The 26,958-nt window shown below is 33.6% G+C and overlaps 1 protein-coding gene across 2 annotated transcripts in view; it reads right to left on the bottom strand.

Moving 5' to 3' along the window:
- LOC113404317 (Ig-like and fibronectin type-III domain-containing protein 2) overlaps nucleotides 1-26,958 on the bottom strand; it is a 158,435-nt gene that overhangs the window by 4,920 nt on the left and 126,557 nt on the right. Inside the window, exons 6-24 of one of the 2 annotated variants that reach the window (XM_026645182.2) lie at nucleotides 15,929-16,180; nucleotides 14,920-15,066; nucleotides 14,037-14,253; nucleotides 13,412-13,584; nucleotides 12,799-13,132; nucleotides 12,024-12,177; nucleotides 11,511-11,677; nucleotides 10,775-10,988; nucleotides 10,468-10,593; nucleotides 9,897-10,077; nucleotides 9,497-9,631; nucleotides 8,561-8,739; nucleotides 7,906-8,044; nucleotides 7,485-7,620; nucleotides 4,652-4,853; nucleotides 4,064-4,169; nucleotides 3,147-3,287; nucleotides 2,361-2,539; nucleotides 118-285 (exon numbers count right to left, since the gene is read on the bottom strand). In XM_026645182.2, coding sequence (XP_026500967.1) covers nucleotides 118-285; nucleotides 2,361-2,539; nucleotides 3,147-3,287; nucleotides 4,064-4,169; nucleotides 4,652-4,853; nucleotides 7,485-7,620; nucleotides 7,906-8,044; nucleotides 8,561-8,739; nucleotides 9,497-9,631; nucleotides 9,897-10,077; nucleotides 10,468-10,593; nucleotides 10,775-10,988; nucleotides 11,511-11,677; nucleotides 12,024-12,177; nucleotides 12,799-13,132; nucleotides 13,412-13,584; nucleotides 14,037-14,253; nucleotides 14,920-15,066; nucleotides 15,929-16,180 — 3,350 coding nt within the window. The remainder of the gene's footprint in view (nucleotides 1-117; nucleotides 286-2,360; nucleotides 2,540-3,146; nucleotides 3,288-4,063; nucleotides 4,170-4,651; nucleotides 4,854-7,484; nucleotides 7,621-7,905; nucleotides 8,045-8,560; nucleotides 8,740-9,496; nucleotides 9,632-9,896; nucleotides 10,078-10,467; nucleotides 10,594-10,774; nucleotides 10,989-11,510; nucleotides 11,678-12,023; nucleotides 12,178-12,798; nucleotides 13,133-13,411; nucleotides 13,585-14,036; nucleotides 14,254-14,919; nucleotides 15,067-15,928; nucleotides 16,181-26,958) is intronic. The other variant, XM_026645184.2, reaches the window with a different exon arrangement.

Genomic DNA, 26,958 nt, shown 5'->3' with positions numbered 1-26,958 from the left:
CCAGTTCTAGTACGGGCCTGGGGGCCTATACCTAGTTGTATACCTATTGAAATTTCATACAAATTATCTTCAATATGAATATTTTTTCGCATGTCGGCCGACATTTACAGCACTTACCTGAGTACAGCACTCTGTGACGTTGTGGTGAGGGTTGCTTGTCCTCAGCCGCACAGACACTGGGCGTAAAGTCTTCCCGAAGGCATTCTCAGCGTGACAGAAGTAATCTCCCTCATCTGCTTCTGTTATCTTCTTGATTATTAACCGCATTGTATATTTCGTCTGTTCCTGTTCAAAGAATTAATTTATATAACAAATGTGTATATATAATTAATTATTTCAAGAATGTTATTGATAAGTTAGTAACTATTGAGTTTTTTGCTTCTCCTTAGTAAAAACTACTTTCAGAATCTGTGGAAGCTCTAATTTTTATTTATCTTTTAAAGTAAAGATTCAGAAGTGTCTGCACTTAAAATGAAACGGGTATAAATGAAACATAAAAGTACAGAAGATATGATATACTTGTTGAGTATTCCATCGCTAGCTTTATTGTTTGTGGTAGTTGGAAATGTCTAAGAGCGAGTATTGCTTTCGTTAATATTCGTAAAGTTACAAATGTCATGAGGTCATTTATATATTTTTTTTACTGGAAACAATTTAATGCTATGAAATTTTCAATTAATATTCATGGGCGAATAATCACACGTCGAAATGATAAGTTATTTTGTTTTTTAGCAATTAGATGTCGTTAGGCATAAAAAGTAGCCTTCATCCTTCCACATCCTTCGACCTAATTCCGGCACGTTGCTGCAAAACGGGTTGCTGGATATGCATGTGGCAGAATTTCATTGAAATTATATACGTGCAGGTTACCTTACGATGTTTTCCTTCAATGCTGAGTACGAGATTAATTATAAACACAAATTAAGTACATGGAATTTTAGCGGTGCTTGCCTGGGTTTGAACCCGAAATAATCGCTTATAATGCACGCCTTCTAACCACCGAGTCATCTCGGCTACATAAATGACGGCTCGGATAAAGGTCTGCATATTGATTTACGCGGCGCAAGCCAGTGAATCTCTCTGTAGGCATGATATTTTTGCGACATATTCCATAATCACATGAATATGCCATTTCAGCCATAAATACTTTACCCTAAAAAATGAAACACCTAAACCTTCCTAAAGATTGTAGAAATCCGTGTGATAATCCGTTTGGTATCAGACAGACATACATACATACATAGTGATGAAATTATTTTTATCTTTATTACAAACCCTAGAGCGGTCTAAAGTGCCATGACCTTCTGTGGAGTTAATACAGCAAGTTTAGTTTTGAGAAGAGTCGCTCTAGGTTGCTACTTAGCTTTAACAATAGCACGTCAATTGCTCTCGAGAAATCTCGCGAAAGCTCGTCTCAGTTTGTATAAGCTTTCGCATTTATTTATAAATGAATCAACTTGTCCTTGGATTTCTTTTAAATAAATTTCAGATTTCGCAGAGATTTCGCTTCGTCTGTCATTTTATCCAATTGAGATCTTCTTTAATTAAAATACTTATTTTTAGCGAATTGTTGATGCCACAAGCATACATAAGCCAGGTAGATAGACGAGTGCGAATAGACGGGGAGGGGGGGGGGTGTATATGGTCGTACATTTGGTCGTCTAAGAAAATCGGGCACATATTAAAAAAGACTACCTATACGTATACTTTACAGAAAGACATAAACATTATTTACTTGATCTGAACGTCCAATGACCAATTTTGATTTTGATATTTATAAATTCTAACTAATGATGGGGTCACATTAGTAAACGAGATTCAAAAGAAGTCCAGTTCCGTAACGTCTCCAATTAAAAATCACAATAATGGATGGCGTATTTATTATAATTAACCATAATTATCAACATCATTACCGGATGCAATAATTATTAGTTCACGGAAACATTAAATAATTTTGCATGACCTATGAAAAACAAAAAAAATCGCCTCATTTCGACAATTATTCGTCTTAGTTCACGGAATCGGTATATTTGGCATACGGACTTTGAAATGTTATTCTTAACTAAGGAATAATTGCGTCACGCCAGTCAAGTATTAATAAAAAAAAAAAGATTAATTTATACGCTCTTTAAGCACTTTTACAGCATCATGTTACTAAGCACGAATATGATATGGTTACTGTATGTGGTCCAATTTTATCCGATATATAAATTATTTACGATGTTATCTTTTAGAAAGATAAAGAGGATTAGATGAAAAATTAGATAAAATCGTTTTAAGGAATTGAAACTCACGAATTTTTATTAAATTAGAAGTCACCTCCGCTATTAAAGTTCTAGATCATTCTAATTGTGTCTTACCTCGGGGTCAGAAATTAATTGTATAGAGTAATTAGGTCCATCAATCACAGGCGTCCGACCGTTGGGATCTCTCCAGAATGCAATGGTAGGCTTAGGGAGAGCCTCGACCCTGCACTCTAAGATCACGGAGTCACCAGCGGCCGCCATCGTGATTCCCGATGCTTGAATTGTTGGTATATCTATAGAATTACAAAAATATAATATTGATAATTGTATAATGGCAATAGTTAAGAGGGGAAAAGGGGGATGGGAGGAGATACACGGGCTCCAGTATTCTAGAGAGAAAAGCATTTCATCAAACGCAATGAAAATCCGGATACATGCGTATCAAAGGGCGAGCGAATAACAAAACATTTGTTCACCAAAAGCAAACTGATCGAGCCGTTTTTCGGATTGTATATTAGTTGAGACGTTAAAATGAAAACTATTAAGTAATTAACTTTAGTTTCATGTTATAGTTGGTATGATCATACACATTCTACCGTCAGATAGCAAAAGTTAGTATTGTTGTGTTCTACTTGAAGGTGGACAAGACATACACTGTTTTCCTCAACCGGCATAAGGGACATAACTTACTTCTATTGTTGGTGGCACTTCGCTGCTGTAAAGGACTTTTGTCAGGAAGGACTATTTTTTTTAATAATGTGACTACTTGCCATTGGATGGGCCACTTCTTAATCTGCCTACCTATTTGAATCTTAGGTAAATAAGAGTGCAAAACTAATTTCACGATAAGAAAGAAGCCATTTTCCTATAATTCCTTAGTTACTACTAAGGATTACTTACGTGATATGTTGATCTTTCTAGAAGCCTGCATTGGTGTTCCGTAGCCATTGTCTGCATAGCATGAGATGAGGTCCATGTCTCTGGTCACATTGTGGACTACTGTCACCATGTGACGCGTTACTTCTTGACGTACGAGGCGACCTGGAAATGATCAAATCATTTTACGTTGTTTTATATTTTTGACGTAATTTTTAATTTATTTTTCAGACAAATGCGCACTAATACCTTGTATTAATATTTGCAAAGCGAGAACATCAGTCAATAGGTTTCTAGTGTGTGCAGTAAATGTTAATCTTGAATGGGAAATTTATGGATCTTTCAAGCGTTTTCAGGTAAGGGAAATTCGTTTAAACGTTTAGTTCGTGTTTCTTATCGTATGAGAATTAAATTAAAAAAAAATTAGATCTTATGTCAAAAATCAAGGTCTATTGCACCATACAAGACTATATTCATTATAAAAAAATTGACTTAGTATTTGTTTATTTTTAAGCAAGATATATATAGATTTAATAGTACTTTATTTACACGCTCTGTAATTAAATTGATGGAAATGTATGGTTATGTGATGAAAAAAAATGATAAAAACCTCTCAGTACAAAGTTATTTCCGAAACAGCGGTGGAACATTTAATTCGACACTGTAACCTGACGATTCAAAAGTGCTTTTACGAGCCTACTTGAATAAAGATCAAATACGATACCAACCGAGAACATCGGGATCTGTGACCTTATAACTAACTATTGGAATAATGAGGTACTATATACCATATACGTATATTTACAATATATAACGAAGCGTGTTTCGGAAAAGGTTTAATATTATAATATAGCTGCTTTTCGCAGTTTTAAATTTGATGCGATAAGTATAAATTTCATGTTCTTGTGACCAAGTTTATTACCATGAGATTTTATACTTACCAGAAATGTACAAGGATATCGTCGGCGTCGGTGTTCCCATCGCAATACAGAGTATCGTCATGCTGGTACCTTCTACAACCAAGTTTACCGGGTTTATTGTAGGTGGCTGTTGGAAAAATGCACATGTTTAATTACTTATGTAACGAAATACTGGCAAAAGTAAACTTTATAAAAATCTTTGAAATTAGTAAAATGGTTTCTAAGTAGACCTGTTTATTCGTTTTATTTTCAGAAGAAAATAGAATTATTTGAAAGAAAATCTTTCAAATAATTCTAGAATAAGACAGTACAGTATGATAATTCAGTTTTCCCAAATGATTTAGAATAAATCAAGGTTTTCGATGAAAGAAAAATTGTGAGACGTTGCCATTTTTATTCGTACCGTTGGATTATATTGATTCTGGCTTCGATATGGTCGAATGGAATTGCGATCCAAAATGACGCAAGATAGTTTTTACGTGCTTCCTTTGCACGGAAGCGAAAATATTAACATCCAAAAACTAAAATTGCTTAAATTTATCGACAAAACGACGAAATCACTTTATTATTTTGGTAAGTAATTTAAATATTAATGTTACATTATTATACCTCGACAAAAGCGGGATACGCGGGATCAGTCCACGCTAGCAATGTCTCTGAAGGTAATGAGTCCCCAGCGGCCGTGTGAGCTTTCACCCAGGCCACGTACTGCGTGTTAGGTGTCAACTTCTCCAGAGTATGTCCCGTTACTGTCGTAGCGATCTTTGTTACATTGCCCTGATTGTTTTGGCTTGGCATCTTGTAGTACAATCTAGATAGAAAAACATTATTATGATTTGAAGCGTCAATAGCGCAATGATTTATGGGTCACCTGGTGATGTAAAAAAAGTCAAATCAAATCAAATCAAAATACTCTTTATTGTACACCAGTAAACATAAAGTTGAAACATAAGAAAGATGCACAAGAGGCGGCCTTATCGCTAAGCAGCGATCTCTTCCAGGCAACCTTAGCGTAGAGGAAAGAAACAGATATAGAAATAGGTAGGGGTGTACAAGGCAGATATAAACATAATACATGAATACATTACAGTGAAATAATAATATATTAAAAATAAAATAATGTACAGTACCTGGGAGCTAACAAGCATACATATATGTATGTATCTCATTAGATATAAATTATATATAAAATTAAACTAAAATTCTCTTGAACTAAATACAGCATTAAAGTACAAGTACTATCTTGTTTTGTTTCAAGGTAGTTTTAAATGAAGCAAGTGTTTGTGCACGTATTACTTCAACAGGAAGAGAGTTCCACAGATGAATAGCCTGAACATTAAAGGAATTTGTGTAGAGTGAAGTCGAATGAGGAGGAATTTTTAAAAGTAAATTATCTTCAGAACGAAGCGTTCGATTATGAGTAGTACATAAAAATTAAAAAATCTCCTTTAAATAGAGCGCAGTTGAAGGATGAAAAAGAATTGAGTAAAGTAGATGGAGAATATGAGTATTCCTGCGATAGGGAATTGGGAGCCACTCGAGCTTTTTGCGAACGTCGGAGATGTGATCATATTTACGAAGACCAAATATGAAATGAATGCAAAGATTTTGAAGACGCTCAAGCTTGTTTAATTGCTCCTCTTTTAAGTCAACATAGCAAGTGGCAGCATAATCGAGAATTGGTAATATGAGGCTCTGTGTAAGCGAAATTTTAGTGGGAATTGGTAGAAAGTTTCGCAACCTTCGAAGCGACCCTACAGCAGAAAACATTTTTTTACTTAAGTTACTTATATGTGGATCCCACGATAAATGTTGATCAAAAATAACCCCTAAATTTTTACAATTTGTGCTAAACGGTATGTCAACATTATCCAAGCGAACAGTGAAGTCAGAAAAAGAAATGTATTAATATATAATAATTATATTAATTTAGAACTCCCGATGATTAAAACTTGGGTTTTTGTAGGGTTTACCTTTAATCCAAAAGATTTTGACCATTTAGCAATTTTGTCTAAATTGTCATTCACTAAATAAATAGTTTTAGCTAAATCGGAAACTTTATTTAGTGAGTGGATTTGAAGATCGTCTGCATACAAGTGGTAGAGAGATGCAATATGAGAGGAGATAGAATTAATAAATTATTTTTTCAATACGCGCTTAGATTTAGGTATCAACACTTTAAGGACTCCATATTGTCATTAAGTGTCAATGTCTAGTTATAAGGCACGGAAACTTGTGTTTTGTAGTAGTAGGTGAATTTTAAAAGGAATAAGCTTTTCGGTGGGTGTGGCAGTTAATCACAAGTACATATTTTATTAACACAAACTATTTAAAGTGAATATTAACTATTAAATATGAAATAATTTGCAAGAGTTTATTTTTTCACTCCTACCCGAAAGAAAAAAGTCACAGGATCGATCCTGACCACTTGAGCTATTGTCGTTCAATCCTAACACAAATGATAAAAGGAGGGCTAAATAGGAATATTAGTAATACCTTAATTAATTTGGGCATTTCTAGTATTCTTTTAAAAATAAAAATAAAAAAAAAAGATATCGTATTTTAGAAGATAAAATAAATCTGTGATTTAAATATGCAATGGAACTTTACACTCGTAGCCAATTTAAATTCGTCGAGTAATTGATGTCATACATATTCTCGTAAAATAATTCAGTCGCTTTTTTATTATATACCACTGGCCGTGTACCCGTTAAGATATCGGGATAACCCATCAGTTAAACAGTATTCAGAAGCCCAACGAATTTCTTTAGTATTAGACATTTTTGGTAATCTGTATTGTTTATACCGTACTTCGGTCATGGCGCACTATTGTGTTATACAAAACTGTAATAGCTGTTTTTAGTCATAAACAGAAGTTTAAATAACAATTACCATGTCTCTAAGTAAATAATGACGAACTTTCATCCCCAATTATATCGCCTCTATTGACTAACCTTTACTCCTGAACGAAAGCCGTATAATACTTGATTGGATTATTTATTTCGATACAAACTTTCCTACCCAATTTAAACCTTTTAGGTGATGAATTTCCAAAAAACTGTAACAGCTCTCTTTTAATCATAAACAGAAGCCTATATACCGAATCCCATGTTTATGATACTAGAAATGAAGATTGTCCAAACAAACTTTCATCCTCCATTTTTCAAAATGTATCTCTTAAGGGGATGAAGAGAAGTTACCATAAGGGGATGAATTTTGGAAAATCCTATCTCTTTGTTTACATATATAAATAATTTCTGGACAAAATTTCATCGCGTTAGATCCACTGCGTTTAGAATGTGTTTTGTATATCAGTCACTAATTTTAAAATTCTATTAACTATACTCGAATTAGCGTACACCGTCGTGTAACACCATAAACAATTGATAAAACTTTATGTGTGATATATTTATTCATAGGTTTTTCCACACATATAACTCACGTGTAAGATATCTTTTCATCGGGCAGTGAGAACTGCGGCGGCTGCCAGCTCAGCGCCAGCCACGTGGCCGAGTGGGAGGACACCGACAGCGAGTGTGGGGGTGACGGGATTCCAGACACTTCTTTGTTATCTTTATCTATTTGAAAATTTAATATTAAAATCAGACTTATCTACAAGTATAAAATAATTTCATTTATATAAATTTCATTTTTTTATTTATTATTATAATCAGTAACTTTAGTTTTTTTTTTCGTTCCATAATATTTCTCCTATTATTTATACTACGCAGAAATATCATATAAAAGTACTAGCCTTACTAAAATCAAATACAAGAATTTCCCCTTCCTCCCTCTAACACGAGTTTATTGAATTAAGTAGTACCTTATTTGTAAGTGTTAAAAATGCCGTTATTACAACATACCACCATCGGTGATGTTGATGAGTAACATGCTGGATGGTAGCGAGGTGCCGTGCTCATTCACCGCTACCACGAAGAGATGGTAGGTGCTGTTCACTTCAAGGCTTTCAATACGAGCCATCGTTTGTGTCACGTTCATTTGCTGCATTAAATAAATGATTATTTATTTATGAATATGTAGTACTTTAGCTTTCGGGGTTGGTCGTCATAAAAAGTAGCCTATCTTTATTTAGAGCTCAAAGCTCGCTTCGTACCAAATTTCAACAAATTGAATTCGTTGTATTTGAAGTCGTTTGGTCGTGAAAGAGCAATAGACAGACAGACAGACAAACAGACAGGGTTACTTTCGCATTTATAATATTAGTACAGATTTACATTTTAATAGGTGCAAAATTTTTTAATGCTCTCTATATTTTTACCCAGGGAAATAGAAGAGAAGTTTTTGTTTAAAATAGAATAAAATATTTTATAGTGTATTTGATAAAGTCTTACATGAATGCAGTACAATTTACGTTTTTCCTTTAGAAACAGTTCGTAAACAGTAAAATAACTCTATGAATAAAATTACGTCAAAGCGTTACGTCGCTGCGTTGAAGAATAACACTTCACTGAACTGACTTTAGTATTTACAATATTAGTAGGATTCCTTGTGACTTACATTATCTAATTGCACGCTACTATAGTAGTAGGGTTGTGTATTATTGCCAACTTTCTGCCAGTGCACGGTGTATGACGTGGTATTAGCGCCATCCGTGGGCGCAGTCCAATCCAGGAACAGCTTGTCGTGAGAAACAACAGCGTGTACTTCACGCGGAGGGCCAGGGAGAAAACCAGTCCCTGTTGAATTTGTTATATCATATAATCGACCTAGCACGATACAAATTATTGGAAAATAATACGGTTACTGCATTATTTTTCAAAAAAATTGGGCATCAACATAACTAACTGGTCAGATTATTATCATACTATTTTGTGTGACTTTAGATTAACCATAGCTAAGGTTAATTTATATTTTAATTAAATACTAGAGGAAAACCCGGCTTCGCTCGGGTAAAATAAATAAAAGTAAACAAATACGGTTTATCATTTATTAATAATTTACTGTAGATAAGTTTCCATTGAGTTTACTGTACCCCTGCACGAAATTATTGTTTGGAAAATACGGAACGCACCCGTAAACGTCAAACATGGCCGCCCGTTGAACTTCATGTCATTGAATTTTATTGATTTAATATCGAAATATCTCGATTATACGAATTTTGTGGATATATGTTGTCGACTAAAAAATCATTATATTTTAACGATCTATAATCGTGGATAAGTTGTGATCGTGTCTGTCGTAGACCTGCACGAAATTATTAATATAGATGTTAAAGATTTTCAAGCTGATATCCTTGTGTTATCAGTTGTAGATAAAATGAGACGTAACGCGCTGGAAACCATTGATTTATTGAGTTAATACTAATAATTTGTTAATATTTAAAGGTAGTTTGATAAATAAATATGATCTATTTATCGGAAAAAGAAACTACAGTGATTATAATGATTACGTTAGAGTCGGACGAGTCAGTAGTCAAGATGTGGTATCACTGACCTTCCTCGAAGCACTGTACGATGTTCCCGACGTAGGCGATGCAGGTGTAGAACAGTCCGCTGTACGCGCCCGCGCACGCGCCGCGACACGCCGCCGGCACGCCGCGCCGCGCGCAGCACGTCTCGTGGTTGCGCCCTGCGCGTACGCATATGAGTTACATTCAGTAATTACCTCGGTGAAGTTTACATTATTCCTTTATTTAATATGCATACTAAAATTATTTCATAAATGCCCCAGAAAACTGCTTTCCTTTAAGGAGAAGTTTTGGAGCTAATTCTAGCACATCTTCTTCGATCATCTTTGTTTAAAAATGTATTAGTTTATTGAATGCTAGAAGTGTTCGACCTTGCAGTGTTCTCTTTTCTGTATTCGAACATAAAGTGCCAAAAATCTTTCTCACCTCCAGCGCCACATCTGACAAGTTTGTTGAACTCCTGTTCACACAGCGGCGCGAGGGTCCTGAGGTCGGACATCTTGGCGTCATACGAGCAGAGCGGCATGCACACAGTTGAGAGCTGCACTCTCTCACAGCACGCAGTTATGTTGTATGCGTTTGCATTTTCTTCTTCTTCTTCGATAACCTTTATTGGATTATATTGAAAATGGTTAAGATTAAATCCATACTTTAATATTTTTTTATTTTATTCTTTAGATAATGCTGTAAATGGCATTTGACATTGGCAAATTGCTTTCAATCATATAACTAGAGAGACGATGTGATTTATAGTTATTGTAATATAATTACACAAGAATGATTTTTCGGTGGTACGACCTTCCACCTAGAAAGGCCACAATAATTGCGTGTAAGGTCCAGATAACGACTACAATAATTGATGGTTCTTTCAGTAAAAGGTACATTCTGTTACTGGACTTATAAAAAAATCGAATTAATGAAAAAAGAAAAAATATATTAGTTTATTACTTGAAAGGTCGAAAGACGGTTAAAACTGTCTTATAAAGTTTAATCTCACTTGACTTTGCGTCCTAAATATAAGTCTTGGCGAAGCTTCACCAACTCCATGCTCGTTGACTGCCTCCACAAAGATCTCGTAATCCGCGTTTGATTCCAGATCTTCCAGGATAAATGGAGATTGGACCTATGAGGGATTATTGCTAATTATAATGAAAATTTAGATTCGTTAATATTTTGCCTAAGTGCATCAATTATTCATTTGGCATACTTTATACAATTAAATTATCTTTAATTATCTTCAAAAAACTGTCTTTATAGAAGTTAGAAATAAGGCTGAAATAAAATCAGATGTTTAACAAATTTACCTTTCCCAAAACTCTATAGTCCTCCTCTGATGACAACGACTTGTATTGCAAGTTGTAATACTGTACAGTATCCGCCAGCGCCGCTGGCGGTGCCCAGTGTACCACAGCGTAATCGGTGTCGATGTTAGTGAGGTGGAGACGAGATGGTGGTCCCGGAAGGACGCCGTAACCTTGCAGCAGACAGTTGGTGTAGGAGTTCATGAAGCGAAGACATCTGTTAACAATTTTCTCTTTTAAAATTGGTTTTTGAAAATGGTCATGATTAACAATGGCAACAATATTAGTGATTTCATTTAATCTTTAAATAAATAAGCGTGAAAGTTTTATATTAAATACGTAGTATGTTGTATGTTTGATAATTATCTCTTAAGTAATGTATTTGCCCGTGTAAAATGGTTTGCTTTTTCCGATCAGCAGCTTCTTGCTATTCTTAATGTTCTCACTTTTATCTCCCCTGTGAAATGTTAACTTAAGATGACAAGAAATATAATTATACAAAAAACTGAATTTATACTCATCACTACTTACTGGATTAAATAAACTTTCATACTCTCGAATAACTGAGTTTATGTTAATTTGGCCTATTGAAACATTTAAAGTTAATGTCAAAAAAACATTGATAAATAAAGCATATAACTCAATACACGATTATGTTGATTATTAAACATAGAAAAACCATCGCAGTAAATGTGTGTTTCGAAAAATTTCTCAGTCGGTGCTAAAAAATGTAACTCACTTGAAATGATTAAAGTCCAACGTCGTGATGTTTCCACTGCATAATGGCAAACAGGATTCTGGAAGGCCTCTTGACCGACAACAGGGAGTATGGTCTAAGTTGTTGGCGAGGCAGCCGAAAGTTGTACCAGCCCAGGGTGCGCAGATCATCAAGTCTGTCACCTGCAACTGGTGATTAGAACGCCGTTCTCTGGGTGATTGTGCATTAGTCACAAATGGGTGGGAATGGAGGTGGATGTGATATAAGAAGTAGTCGCAAACGTCATTAATTTTCTTTGTGTGAAGTGTGTCTCGTGAAGTGCGAGTGGTTTTGAGTATACATATACATATATATAAAAATGTATGTAAAAGTTGAACAATCTGTTCCAAATGACATGGATGAATTTAGAATTTATGATAAATAGAAAATGAAAGAATTCTTTTTACCAGATTACTTTGCATTTAAATATTTGGAAGATGTAATTATGGAAGTCGCTTGAGAAACACATATCATGATAGACTATACTAAACTTACCCCTATTTCGAAGGTTTTAGTTGGATCACAAAGCTTATCGACACAGCCGTAGTGGTTAACGCCCGCGTTTATACAGCAACTTCTTACATCGGGTAGTTGGGGTGCTGATGCTACTTCAGTTGTTCTCATCTTGCCAGGAGTCAAGGTTAACGATCTGATAAAAATTATAAAATAAATTGGTTTGTATGGTTAAAAAATACCTATATCAAGAGCCTTTCTTAAGTAGAGTAGTATTAGGTGTTCAGGTAATTCCCGTCCCAAGAAATTCGTTTGGAGTCGATATAATCTTATGTTCTCCAGATATGTGAGAGGAAAATGATCGACTACACACACACATATAAATATTTTACATCTGATTAAACTACTATTAGTCCTATATCATTATACATTGTGATCCTCAAAGTCTACAAAATTCTATAAAATGTCGCTCATGACTCAAAGGAATCTTTTGTCTGTATGCAAAATACAAAAACTCAGTCCTACACCGAGGTAAAGGCTGCTTTACCATTTGTTCTTGATATTATATAAATGTTTTGTTTTTGAATAATTATTATGTAACTTGCTATAATTAGTTTGTTCTGCACAAAATTTTTTTAGCGATCATAAGTATAAAAAATGTTTATTACTCTAACCAATGAAATATCATGAATCGTATTTTTATTAACAGAACAGGATTGAGTAGCGGCCTAAATTAGTTTTCATTCGTGCATAAATCTTAAGATTTTCTTGCCGGAACAAAATATCAATTATGAAAAGCATAGAATTATAAATTCACCTGATTCCGTAACTCGGGAGACTGGAACCATGAATATTGTATGAAGTGACCGTGACCTCGTACATTGTAAATGGTAGCAAGTCGTTCAACACCAGGAATGTTTTATTCGATGGTACTTTATATGTAAATGATTGAATCATTTTGTTCGAAACATTTTTTAACGAACTCTCAGAAGGATCTATTAAATGGGCATCAAATGATCGCAAAGTTGTCACGTTGACGATAAATTCGGTAACTGATTCTGCGTTCTCTGTTGGTGGATACCATGATACGTTTAACTGTTTTTCATTAAGAGGTTCTACTTCGACGTCTTCAGGGGGACTTGGGAGTAGTTCTGAAAAATAAATGTACAGCATAATATAAAGTAAAAGAACATTGTAATATTGAGAACGTTTTGTTTATATTCAAAAAGAAAAAGACTTATGTAGGAAAAAATCCTTTTTTAAATTTTGTTTGGAAAATAAACCATTTACACAGCAATATTTAGGATTTATGTCTATAAATTAACACGTCTTGAAACTATTAATTTACCGCTATAATTATTATCAGAACTTATAAGTGAGTCGAGCTACTTAGAAGTGCTGCCCTATTTGTTATTAAATGATGTGTTTACCGATGCCTTCAACAATGCAAGCTAATGTTTTCTCCATAGAGGCAGCACAGGAGTAATGGGTCTTAATATTATCGGTCACAGGCGAGTATTCTCCTCGACAAACATCTTGACAAATGTCAGGTATGTGCTCCTGAATGCAGCAAGGCACATGGTTGCGACCATCTGCCATACACCTACGAAAAAAATATTAAATATATTATATTGACTTCATATATTTAATTCCTCTATGGGTACATTCATCCACTCAGGGCTTGAAAAAAAAATTGGCCTGTTTGTTTGTTGCAAGCAAAGTTTATAAATGTTGTTGGAGGACAACTTTACTGTTCCTAGTGTATGTCCGAATGTTTGAGAATATTTATACAGAAATACTGAAACTTAGTAGCTATTTTAATTACATATAATAATAAATTAAACTATTTATTTATGACTTAGCTTATTTTATATAGCTTATTTATAGCCATTGAAATCACTTATTATTTCATCATTTTATGATCTGATTTTAGATTTTATTTTATTTTTGTAGTATTCCATGTTTGCATAACATAAACTTCAACACCTGAGTCAACCTTTTTAAAATATTGCTTTAAATCAATTGTTAATGGATATTTACTTTTCTTCAACTTACTTAACAATAGCAGGGAAATCCGCTTGACATGCCTCCGGATCTTGACCAGGTCCGTCTAAGATACTCTGAATACTGCAGTATCCCAAACAACTCTTTGTCACATTCGCGGAGACACAGCAATCCGTGTAATTATGGGCGAGAGCCATGGTGGGTACATTGGCAGAATAGGTGTCAGTCACATTTTGATTATCCGGTGGTGTCAGCCCTCGTGATATCACTGGAAATAAGAAATATGGTGGATTGTCGAATATACACCAACATCAGTGAAAATTATTTGTGGATGTATAAAAAAATGTAAAGTATGAGCTTGTCGTGTTGTTTCACAGTGATGTGTCATTTTAAATAGAAGGTTTGGAGATTATACCACTAAGCTGCTTCAGAACGAGTAGAAAGATACCAGTTAAAGAACTTGGTATGTCACATGCAGGTTTTCTCACAATATTTTCTTCCAACGTTACTTACAAGATCAAATATAAACACGAATTTAAGCATACGATATATCAGTGGATTTGATATGAATTGAATCTTAAGCCGTGCTTTGGTTAAGATCCACCCGTTATTTGTTTGGAGTATAGTCGGCTCAAATAATAGCCCTAGAGGCAAAGGGAAGCTGCTTGGGGTATCCCAGTGATACGAACGATTTTGGAACAATAGATGTAGCGAAATTGATAATTAAATTGCTCTACAACTTGTATACTGTTTATTTTATTTGTATTTATTCTATGTACAAAGTAGTACTGTCAATTGTAAATTTATTTAAAGGTAAAATAGTTTTGGACAAAATTAATTCAACATTCATGTTTATACCTGAAAATGTTGATTAAATATACAGTATATTATACAGTTTGTTTATTTAATAAAATATTACTTTAATAACACTTACCAGTTAATTTATGAAAACTTCTGACGGGTGGTTCAGTGTTTAGTTCACACATGTAGAGGCCAGCATCTGATGGTTTGACTGATTTTATGACAAGAGCCCAGACGTCACCGCCTTTCATAATACCCGGTCCTTGAAGAGGTTCTTCCGCTGTTCAAAAAAAACGTATACTTAAAATACTAAGTGTGATGATACATTTTATCTGAAATTTATTGAATTTTCTCAAGAAACTCGATCTTTGCCGTTATTACTTTGACAAGGTAATAAGTGTAAACTGTCTATCTAAGATGACCTGTTCCAAGTGTCTGTAATTACAATCATCCTTCAAAAACTTTCTGTTTAGTGAGTGTGAGGTTTTGTTACATCTTGGCTCATTACTCTATCACCAATAACAAAGACAATTCTTAAATTAAATTAATTTGTCCTATTTGAAATATTTTTTTATTAATATCGTCATATCACGAAATTGTTATGAAACTTTCTTTTTTCTGGATGTTTCTGTAGATTATGTACTACTAATATTATATTTTGTATAAAATTGGTAGGCGTGCGTTCAAATGGACCTGATGGTGGTCTGATGGTAAGAAGTATTATCTAATCCTTACAATACCAATACTCCCTCAACTTTGATAACTGAGATGTTATGTCCCGTGTGCTTGCAGATACGCTGGCTGGCTGGTAATCTCAGGGTCGCATCAGGAATAACTTATATTCTCGTGTCTCAGAAAGCACATAAAGAAGTTTTTTCTAAAGCCGAACCCTTTCTGGTCATGTCGGATTTGCCACTCTATCGGCTTATGAGAGTGAAAGAATAAAAACTGCACTGGTGTTTATACCCTTGGTGTTTAACTTGTGCACTAAAATATGTCCTGCGGCTACAAAATTGGCTCGTCTCCCTTGAGAATAGCCGTAATGGGACAGAAGAAATTCCTTGACTTTTGATTCAAGTTATGTTTCTCTTTTTTCGATAGAGATCGGGGGCAAAAGATAAACATGTATTCAATTTACTTACAATCATCATGTAAAACTGTAACTCTTTCATCTCGAGTTACTCTTACGCCACCAGCTGTTAGAACTTGGAGATCTCTTGCCCTTTTCCATAGAACAGGTTTTCCTCTTGCTCCCAGGACCACGCACGTAAGTAAAGCGTCCTCCCCACTCTTCACGGCCACGCCGCCCGCCGGTGCACGCATCCAGGCTTCTTTGGGCTCTTCATCCTCTTGATTAGCTGAACTGCTTGCTGTTTCAACTGTGTCTTTGATTCCTAGAACAATAATTATATTTCTGTGACTATTTGTAACAAGGCGTGTGATTTCACAATTAAAAAAAAAGATTATTTGGTCGAACATATACAGCACTCAGTCTTCTGATTTCGTATCTGAGCAATCGGATTCAGAGGGTTGATGTAAATGGAAAGAGATCTCCCGGGTCTCCAGTTACTGTGGGGGTCCCTCAAGGATCAATTCTTGGACCATTCCTCTTCCTTGTTTATATAAATGACCTGCCACATCTCCTAGGTGATAAACTCGAGATAGTATTGTTTGCTGATGATACTTCTTTAATTTTTAAAATAAAAAGACGTCTTTCAATATATGACGATGTGAACAATACTCTCTCTGAAATAGTAAATTGGTTTAGTGTTAATAATTTAATGTTAAATAGTAAAAAGACTAAATGTATTAAATTCACTACTCCCAATGTAAGATGTGTCAAAACGAGTGTACGCTTAAACGGGGAAGCATTAGATGTTTTAGAATCAACAGAATTCCTTGGTATGACAATAGACTCTAAGCTCCAATGGGGCCCCCATATAAATAAGTTGGCGAATAGACTCAGCTCTGCAGCCTATGCGGTAAAAAAAATTAGACTTTTGACTGATGTGGATACGGCTCGCCTTGTGTACTTCAGTTATTTCCACAGTATAATGTCGTATGGCATCCTACTCTGGGGTAATGCAGCTGACATTAATACTATTTTTGTACTGCAGAAGAGGGCTATTCGTGCAATTTATAACCTGGGCCCAAAAGATTCGTTAAGAGATAAATTTAAAGAAATTAAAATAATGACTGTCGCTTCTCAATTTGTTTTTGATAATGTTATGTATGTACGCAAAAACATAAACGATTTTCCCAGAAATTGTGACGTACATTCTATTAACACTAGGAACAAGAATAAACTTGTTACTCCAAGTACCCGATTACACAGGGTTAGTAACTCTTTTTTGGGGCAATGTATACGTTTTTACAACAGGATCCCAGAAAACGTTCAAAATTATTCAATTATAAAATTCAAAAGAATCGTTAAAGAGCGTTTGTGTGCTAAAGGATATTACAACACTAATGACTTTTTAGTTGACTGCACACCTTGGGAATGAAATGATCGCCTCCAGGCTGTTTCAAATAACTAAAATATAATTATTATTGTACATGCAAAATGGAAAAAAAAAAAAAAATATCCCGCTGAGTTTCTTTCGCCGGTTCTTCTCAGGTCCGAGGTGCTAAATTCCGAACCGGTGGTAGATTTTTGACAATCAATAAGCAAGTGTAAACACTTCTATATTGAATAAAGATTTTTGATTTGATTTGATTTGATTTGATTTGAGCATACGAGTATAAAGAAGGTTAAGAAGGCTCATAAATTGAAAATAACTAAAACAGCAATACAATAAGCAATTAGATTCCCTTTAAGAAGCTAATTTATTAATACTTATTTAATAGCGAAATTCCGAAACTGTATTTCCGTCCGAATCTGAGTACATACTCATTTAATAAAAATAATACATAGTATTAAACATATTCCGATCTATAAGTTAAAGAAAATGAAATAAAGTTTATAAATTAAATCTATTAGACATCAAAATTATTTCTCGTTGTAAAGAAAATTTATATTAAAACCAAATTCTACTCTTTTGGTCATTATTACTTATTTTACCATTAATCTTATTTTAAATTTATAACGAATAATTATTATTAGACAGCCGGATCTTTAATGAAGACTCTTAACACAGGACCCTAACAACGGGAGAATGAATCCTCTTCTAGGTTTGTTGATAAAACATGAATAGTTATGAAATGAGAAGTTATTGTATTAATATTGACTACTGGAAGTAAAAAAATACATTAACGTGTATTGATTTTTCAATTAATAATCACATACATGTTTTTATTAATAGTTATGAGTATACACACAAACGCATACGTCATACAAGTTTATAAATACCTACATTTGAGAAATTCCTTATTTAATGAACGCTTTGAACAGTTAAACTTGAATCAAAAATATTGCTGCTGTTTTGTAAACATCTGCTTTTCCATTAAGGAGCAAGGTTGGTTGTCTCATTTAGCATGGTTGATATTTTTTGTAAAATTTTGTTGTTAAGTGTAAAATTGCCATGAGATTGTGGATTTTATATTTCAGACGAGAAATAACATGATGCATGATACCAGAAATTAAAATACTCGATAAGCCATAGAAAACATTAAATAGTCATTAATGTACAAGTTATTTGGAAACATATAAACTCAGTTCGAAAATGTATTAAAACATTTGATATTTATGGCAGAGTGAGTAGTAAGGTATCAAACTTTAGACCAGAGGCTTAAAAAGCAATTCTGACCTACAAGCACACCTCTAATAAAAAGGTCATCTCCTCCCTTCGTGGTCGTTTCGCGAATATAAATGCGAAGATACTCTCGGTTTGCGGCCAGATTGTAACCGGATTAACCTACTTGTAAAGGTATGGTAAAAAATAAAATTGAAATTAAATAATCATAAGATTCGCTGGATGTAAGTTTTATCGCATTATGCGTAGTTTAATAATTCTATAGAACAGACGATGAGTTTTTCTGAAGCTAGAATAAATTCAGGAGTAATACAAAATAAACAATTTTGACATTTAATAAACGCGATATCATTGATCGGGATCTTGAATAATCTGTAATATTAATCATGGATTCGCGAAAAAATTGCGTTTTGAATGTCTGCGAAGTTGTTTTCGAAACTTTTGAAGTAAAATTAAAATAGACATAAGTAGTGGTGTAAATTAATAAAGAACTGTCTGTAGTGTATAATATGCACAGCTGCAAGTCATTACTTCTTCAATTTAAAAAGGATTTAGTTATTTCACGGTTTCGTTCATCGTCAGTGCACTATCTGACCTGCAGCGATAATAACAGATACATAGATATTTATATAGTCTATATAATGAATAAATTATCTGGATTTTAATTTGATGAACATTTACGAACGAGATCTGTTGATATATTTAAAAACGTTTTAGAAAGTACACATGGTAACCCCATATATGTTTAACATTCAGTTTCAGAAACGTTGATCAAAGATAGATTCACTTATTCGCTACCAATAATCGCAATGAGCATTTTTCGGTGATGTCGAAACAAACGACTCACTGTTCAGATTAAAGTCATATACGTTAACCAGAGTTTTGAGCCATTTTTCGTTCAAAAATGAATAAGTTGCCGCTTTCACTTCCACCCCACCATCATCTTCATTTACATTCAGTGGAGACCCGCGCATGACAGGCCCTGGATAAAGGAATCGACGCAAATTGAGCGTCCGACTCTACCACGTATCCTGAATGAATCAGTTTGTATGATAACAGCCGGCTTTTTTTATGAATCGCCCAAAATTTACTGATATTGCTTCTAAATTCAATATTCGTATGCGATTTCTCAGAGTGATTGATTCGATAAGCGTTGAGTCCCGAAATTATTGGTGACGTTGGTACTTTTTAAGAATATCTAAAAGCAACATTTTGGTATGGGTTTATTGATGAACGGCGTGGTGTTTAATCTTATTGTTAACGTTTGTTGGTTAGATTTTATGTTTGAAAATTGATATTTTTTTTTTAAATTAATCAATTTAAAAATAGTTTAGTATAAGTAGTTTGCTACAATTGGGTTCTCGAGAGCGTTATAACATATTTTTCGCATGTTTTTGTTGCAAAAAAGTTTTAAATATTTATTTGTACTAACAAATCTATCAACATTATGAATAAAAGTGGTTTCTAAAGATGTTTGCATGTATTTATTAATTATTAAATTTTGAGATTCGTTTATAGGCAAGGCTTATTGGTAGGGCTGGTTTTTGTTGGTTGGTTATAAATATAAGTTTTAATTCAAAAAGATTCAATTTCAAGATTTTTCTTCTAATACTGTTTAGATAGATTTTATCTGCAGTAAAATATAAAAAGATTATATTTTATTATATTAGAATAACTCTTGATTTTTCCATTAGGCATTGAATTGATTCATAAGCATTGGTTACGTTTAGTTAATCTTATGTAACAATATTAAAGTGCTTCTAAGTTATGAGGCTACATAAGTTAAAATATTTATGTAAAGGATGAAAAATTTGAGATATAAAAATGTATGAAATAGTTTTTCGAAAAAGAAACCTAATATCCCCAAGGGGATACGTAGAGGATAGACCGTATCACGATATGTAAGGTGGTGAAATTGCACATTGAAAAAGCGCACCATTCATTTTTGATTCTTACTGCGTATGCAATAAAAGTTACAATGTAATATCCGCATTTAGACATGTACACTAAATGAAAGACGCGGATGAGAGCGCAGTGAAAGATCATACGAAAAATTCATCCTCCGCTAAGATACACACAGCCTTTAATGATATCCAGCTTGAGGTAGAATTGTACCTTTCAAAGATTTGACTGCCAAGTTGGTCTAGTGGTTATAAAGGCCGCAGTTCCCGTATCTATGTGTTAGAACTCCTACTTGGGCCATGAAAGCAAGGGTTTTTTTTTATTAGAAATTCTTAGTAGTGTTTACTCTCCATGGCCTCAAATCTCTCGAACTCTGTCTGATCGTGTTGGACTTGTCATCCAATCAGATTATGATATATTTATATATAATTATAACAATAATTATAAATATCGATGTTTCAAATCTATTGAACGTCCCATAAATAATAACCCAAAGATTTGTTATATAAGTGCCTGAATTAAATATAAACTGAATACTTAAAGATTCTCTGAACTACTTTGACGTGAGCTTAAAATAAAGGAAAGGCATCTCGTTTCACGTGTTCTCAGATGCGTGATTAAGCTTCACTGAAAATGTTTTGAGATTATTCTAATTTTACTCAAACTTTTATCCTCAAATTAATATTCGATTACTCCATATTGATTAATTAAGAACAAGATATCAATTGTTAAGTATTGTATCAATGGAGGGTTGAGGGCCTGGTGACCTGATGTACAGGATCTACCTTTTTTAGGGCACAAGTATCCGCAAGTATATGACAATGTACCTAACTGAGAAACCTTACTTTTGTATTGTATGGAGAAAAAAAAACAGTCATTCATATCGTCCTTGTTGATTTCATTTAGAGTGAGGTAAACCTATAAAAGTCACATTGAGGCGAAGGAGTATGCTACTTTTCTAACTACTAACAGTAGCTTGAAATATATACTAGAAAGTTTAGTGATGTCACGATTGTGGTTCGGTTGTTATCAATCGTAATCTATACTAATATTACAGAGATCTAATCGTAAGATTTATTAGTCCGATTTCAAAAAGGCATTTATTAAGAAAGGCTGGATTATATGCAGACACGATACACGGAGTCAAAGTAATGACGTTTAACGAAGATAAAAATGCGCGGATTCTCTAGTTTTTAAACTCAACTACTACACGTTGAACTATTTTTTAAGTTCGACGCGATTTTAACGACCATTTTAATCATGTTATTGACCTAAAGCAATTAAAATTGATCGTATTACGTCAAAATACTTCTAAAGCAGTGGAAATATTCATTTATCCGAACAATTATTTATATTAAATAAATTATTATTAATAATGTTTCGAAATTAGATATAAAGCTCTTTATAAATTTCGTTTAATCAATAAATTAATTATACCTCCCATTTAATATTATATTTAAAAATAAATTATATTATAATGAAACTTTTGAAATAGAATATTACGTAAGCGTCGATGTAATATCATTTAAAAATATATAACGAATGAAAATTTTCAAATAGAAATCGTTGAGAAATGAGAGCAACATAACGCTTCGTCGTGAATTGAAAAATTGGAAAACTCACTGCCACGTGCAAGCTATTGTGTAGCTCCAGTAGCTTGAAATGGAGCATCGGGCGTTTCTTTGGCTTCTCGTGTGTCTTGTTAAATTCTAGCCCAAATATCTCGTAATAAAAGGTACGAAACGCCATTTATTATGAACTATCTTTTCTCGCGATTGCGTTTGTTTTAGACACGTGTAATCGTTTTCCGATTTTCTTCTCTTCGATCTTTGTTTCTAACAGTTTATATGTTGCAAATATATAACATATTCTAATTAATACATTAAATAACAGCTGATATTAATGATACTTATTTAAAATAGGTCTTAAGTGTGTTTGAAAGGAGGAAATTAAATTTCATCAGACGAGATTCATTATCAGTGATGTTATTATAAAGGAATATCTTGGCGATAGAATATCTAAGAAATGGGCGGTGTCTACTTGAATGGGCTTGCATAAAGCCCTTTAACATAAAATGTGCTCTGTCAATTAGCTACCAATAATCTTTTGCCTGTAGTACTATCTCGCTCATCCTTGGAACCGGACGCAGCTAGTCGAATTACTAATTTTTAGAAACGAAAAATTGATTCATGGTTGCGGTCCGTTCATTGTGAAAACCAGGAAGTCTTTATTTTTTAAAGCCGTGAACGTTGTATACTGAATTGCAAGTCAAGTCAAAGTCAACCAAACAAATTCACAAGTTTAAATTTTGGTGAAAAATATTAATCGATATTTTAATGACGATTTTATGAAAACTTATGATTTTTTAGCATTAGTATTTAGTAATTGGAAATATGGTATACATTTCATATTCATATAGGCACGGTTTTCATGAAACCCATATTACGTTCGTCGGTTGACAAAAAAGCGCTAATGGAGGCTCTGGGTTTTTCAACTTAAGCGGATTTCAGTTAAAGCGGGGTTATTAAAACTTGGAATGTGTTCAAACGATCCTTAATATTGAAATAGAATTTTACTTTTTGGGGATAAACAATTTTTGTTTCAATCTTATATCTTTTAAGTCTTTTTTATCCTGCGTGGGAACTTATCGTGGATTATAAATACAATATCTCACGAACAAAGAAAAAAGGTACATACTATACCTTATTTTTTATTTCATTAATTTTAGAAGGCAAACGTGCAAACGTATTTTGATGTCATTTTCATCCATATAGATTAAATACTTCAATAAATATTTAATGCTTATAACATTCTTATAATAATAATATAACTTTACTCTGAGTGTATGACTGTATGTATGTACATAGCTATTTGTCCTACGTACACTGGCATCCTGACATTAGGGGCCGGCACCATAAAAGTTGACATTTTTATGAAGGTTTGTGGGCGTTATTTGGGAGATCCAGTATTTCAAATAACAATAGCTTTAGAAAAGCTTTATTTTTCTAATACAGGCTTTTGTTGTTAAAACAAACTCTCTCTAATGTTCTATTCACGCTATCGAAATTTTGTGAAAGAACTCGAAACAGTTTTTGGCTTTAAAATTTAGATATCTTTAATTCTTCTGCAGCGCCAATTTAAATGTTTCGAGAGCTATACTATTTATTGTGACTCCATTTTCTATTTTGTATTATATATTTTATTACAACTATTTAAAAAAAAAACAACATTTTTTTCAAAGAATACTAACAATGCCTCTTTTTCTAAGTAATTACTAATTTTCCTACTAACCCTCCAACTTAACTTAATTTTTACGACGACAATAAACCAATTTGCGCTTAAATGAAGATAGTATATTGCAACCGCTAACAAAAGGTACATTATATTGTTTGAAGTTTTCCTGTAGTTGCAGAAGCGACGCCGAGCTTTATTGTTTAAATTCGTTCCCCACTGTTCAAGTAAGTTGCTTCGATCACGGTTCAATCTCGGCCACATATTGGCATCTTCGAGTTTCGGCTGACGTCGTGTTCATCCGTTACTTTTGCTTAAATATTTCCTTTTGCCGTGAGATTAAAATTATACTTACTGTTCGTATTCATTACAACTTCATGCTGTATTTTATCTCGTTAATAATACTGTTTATAATATCAAATCAAATCAAATCAATTTTATTCAAGTAAACTTCACAAAGCGTTTTTGAATCGTCAATATTAAAATACTACTATCGTTTCGGAAAGCAGCCTCCAGCGAGAAGAAACGGCAAGAAACTCGTACTTACTCTTTTCAAATAAACAGATTTACAATGGTGTTTGTTACAATAATTAGTGTCCTGTGATGGAACCCGAGCCTAAATCCAGGCGTTTATTCATACTCTATACTAACTCATGAATCCGACTCGTATTTAAATTAAATAATTCTGCACTCAAGTAAAACCTCTTTTCATAGTTACATACTCCACTTAATTAAAATAAATGTATATGATGAATAAAATTTATTAAATAAATTCACCACATTCATAACGAGTACTGACAATACAAAAACTTGCTAACGTCTTGCTTGAAAAGTCTCTCGAGTGATACAATTTTAATGTGGTTTTAAAAAGATTTTAAAACATAATAAGACTTGGAACGACTTTTATCTTTATTTCAATACAGTTAAGTCCATATTAACAACCGTTACAGGAAAGACATTATGTAAAAATGTCTCTGAAACATCAATTCTAAAGTATAATATTGTTTGATCTGGGTAAAGCTCGCATAAATATTTATCGTAGGACGAGACCGCAAGGGTCAAAGGTGCTGTTTAATGGAGTCCGTGGAGGTCTGACCCAGATGAAAAGTGTCTAACACACCGAACTCGTTAACATTAAAACAACAATACTGTTATAATCTTTAACTGAAGACAAGAAATCTCAAAAACCTATCATAGATCACCTGTTAGAGATAAATTGTATTATGTAATTTTTTTTACTATATATTATTAATTATTTTTTAATTCAATGCCATCATTTACTTGGTGGTAGGGCTTTGTGCAAGCCTGTCTGGGTAGGTACCATCCACTTACGAGATATTCCACCGCCAAGCAGCAGTACTTAGTATAATGGTGTTCCGGTTTGAGGGGTAAGTAAGGGTCTAACTACAGGCATAAAAGACGTAACATCTTTCCCAAGCTTGGTGGCGCATTGGCGGTTTAAGGAGCGGTTAATATTTCTTTAAGAGCCGAAATGGCCCAGTGGTTAGAACGCGTGCATCTTAACCGATGATTACGGGTTCAAACTCAGGCAAGCACTACTGAATTTTCATGTGCTTAATTTGTGTTTATAATTGCTCGTGCTCCGTGGTGAAGGAAAACATCGTGAGGAAACTTGCATGTGTCTAATTTCAACGAAATTCTGCCACATTTGTATTCCACCAACCCGCATTGGAGCAGCATGGTGGAATATGCTCCAAATCTTCTCCTCAAAGGGAGAGGATGCCTTAGCCCAGCAGTGTGAAATTTACAGGCTGTTAATGTAATATTTCATTAAACCATAACATCAGGCATATTTGCTCGTCCGAATACCGATACCATGAAAAAAAATAGTTAAGTAATGACCCACTGATGGACTAAGGTCCTTTAAGGTAAAGATTTGAAGCTTGTTCCGCCACGCTGCTCCAGTGTTTAACTTATCAAGCTATTATAGATCATATCCAAAAAACTGTGCTATGCTTAATTCAGACATATAGAATAAAATCAACTCAGATAATTCTGAAAATTCTAATTTAATTTAATGAGGTTACAATAATTTTGATGTTAATAAATCAGAGTAGAAATATTTACGGTCTCTTTCTGTTTTCATTGACTTCAAATTCGAAAGAACAAAACATAGCATTATTTAATTAATCATTGTTTACATTTATATCAAGACGCGACTACTTATAAACTTCTAAGTAAGTACAAAGTGCTTTATATTAGGATGTGTTGGGGAGTTAAGCGCAAATGATGGCCGTTTTAAAGTAAATTAATCTGTGATATAAATCACTCCGCGAATAGTACAAGGGCGGACTGCGAAATTCATAAACTCGCGTGAAGCGTGCTCTACTACCATTAATTCTGATATTGCAGCGTGACAAGGAATTTCATTTTGTGTGACACGCGTTAATATGTATCGTTCAAATTGCGTGACACAAAGCAACATCATATATACGTTAACCGTGTCAAAGTGTGAGGAGTATATTTTTGAAAGTAAACCTCCTTGTGCTGTTACTAAATTTGAAATTCTTAGTAAAATTGAAGTAAATTAAATGTGCTATTGCTCGGTAAAACCTGTACTTTGAAGGGTTAGGTTTGGAGGTCATGCTACCGCGTTACTCCGGGTAGATTTTAATCCAATACATGCAGGTTTCCTTGCGATATTTTCCTTCACAGCCGAAAACTAGGTAATCTCTGAACACAAATTAAGCATCTAAAAATTCAGTGGTATTTGCCAAAGGGGTTTGAACCCACAATCTTTGGTAAGACTTACAGTGTTCTAAAAACTGGGCCATCTCGGCTTCCCAATGAAATAGCGTGCGCCAAATTAAAAAGATATTTTCTGTCCCGCGTACCGAAATACACGCGTATAAAATTTGTATCGAATAGTTGCATTATTATATTTGTCTTGATGATTTTTTTTAATAATTAAAATTTTTAATTACTAGGTCTTAATTAAAAAGGTTTATCGGGTGTTTATTAAAATTCTGTTTCCTGTCTCTCTTTGATTATAGATTTAACATTAGAATGAAGGAGACAAATTATTGTTTAACTGATCGCTTTTAAACTTTAACGGATTAATAGTTAATTTATTAAATTATATATATTTTTTACATGTTCGCAATATAACAACGATAAACGAGTTTTTCTTAAATTAATAATGCTATTTTTTATGTAACATGAAAGTTGAAAACTTCATTTAGTTTATGTAAATTATTCTGTTGCATAAAAATATTATTATGTAGTATATATCGGAGAAGTAATAGGGTTTACAGCTTCCATCGCAGTGAAACGCAATCAACTTAAATAATATTTATTTGTTATATTAACAATTTATTGTCTTTTCA

This window comes from Vanessa tameamea, chromosome 17, assembly GCF_037043105.1.
Source record: "Vanessa tameamea isolate UH-Manoa-2023 chromosome 17, ilVanTame1 primary haplotype, whole genome shotgun sequence".
Lineage (NCBI taxonomy): Eukaryota > Metazoa > Arthropoda > Insecta > Lepidoptera > Nymphalidae > Vanessa > Vanessa tameamea.
This window is presented reverse-complemented; position numbering and strand designations above follow the sequence as displayed.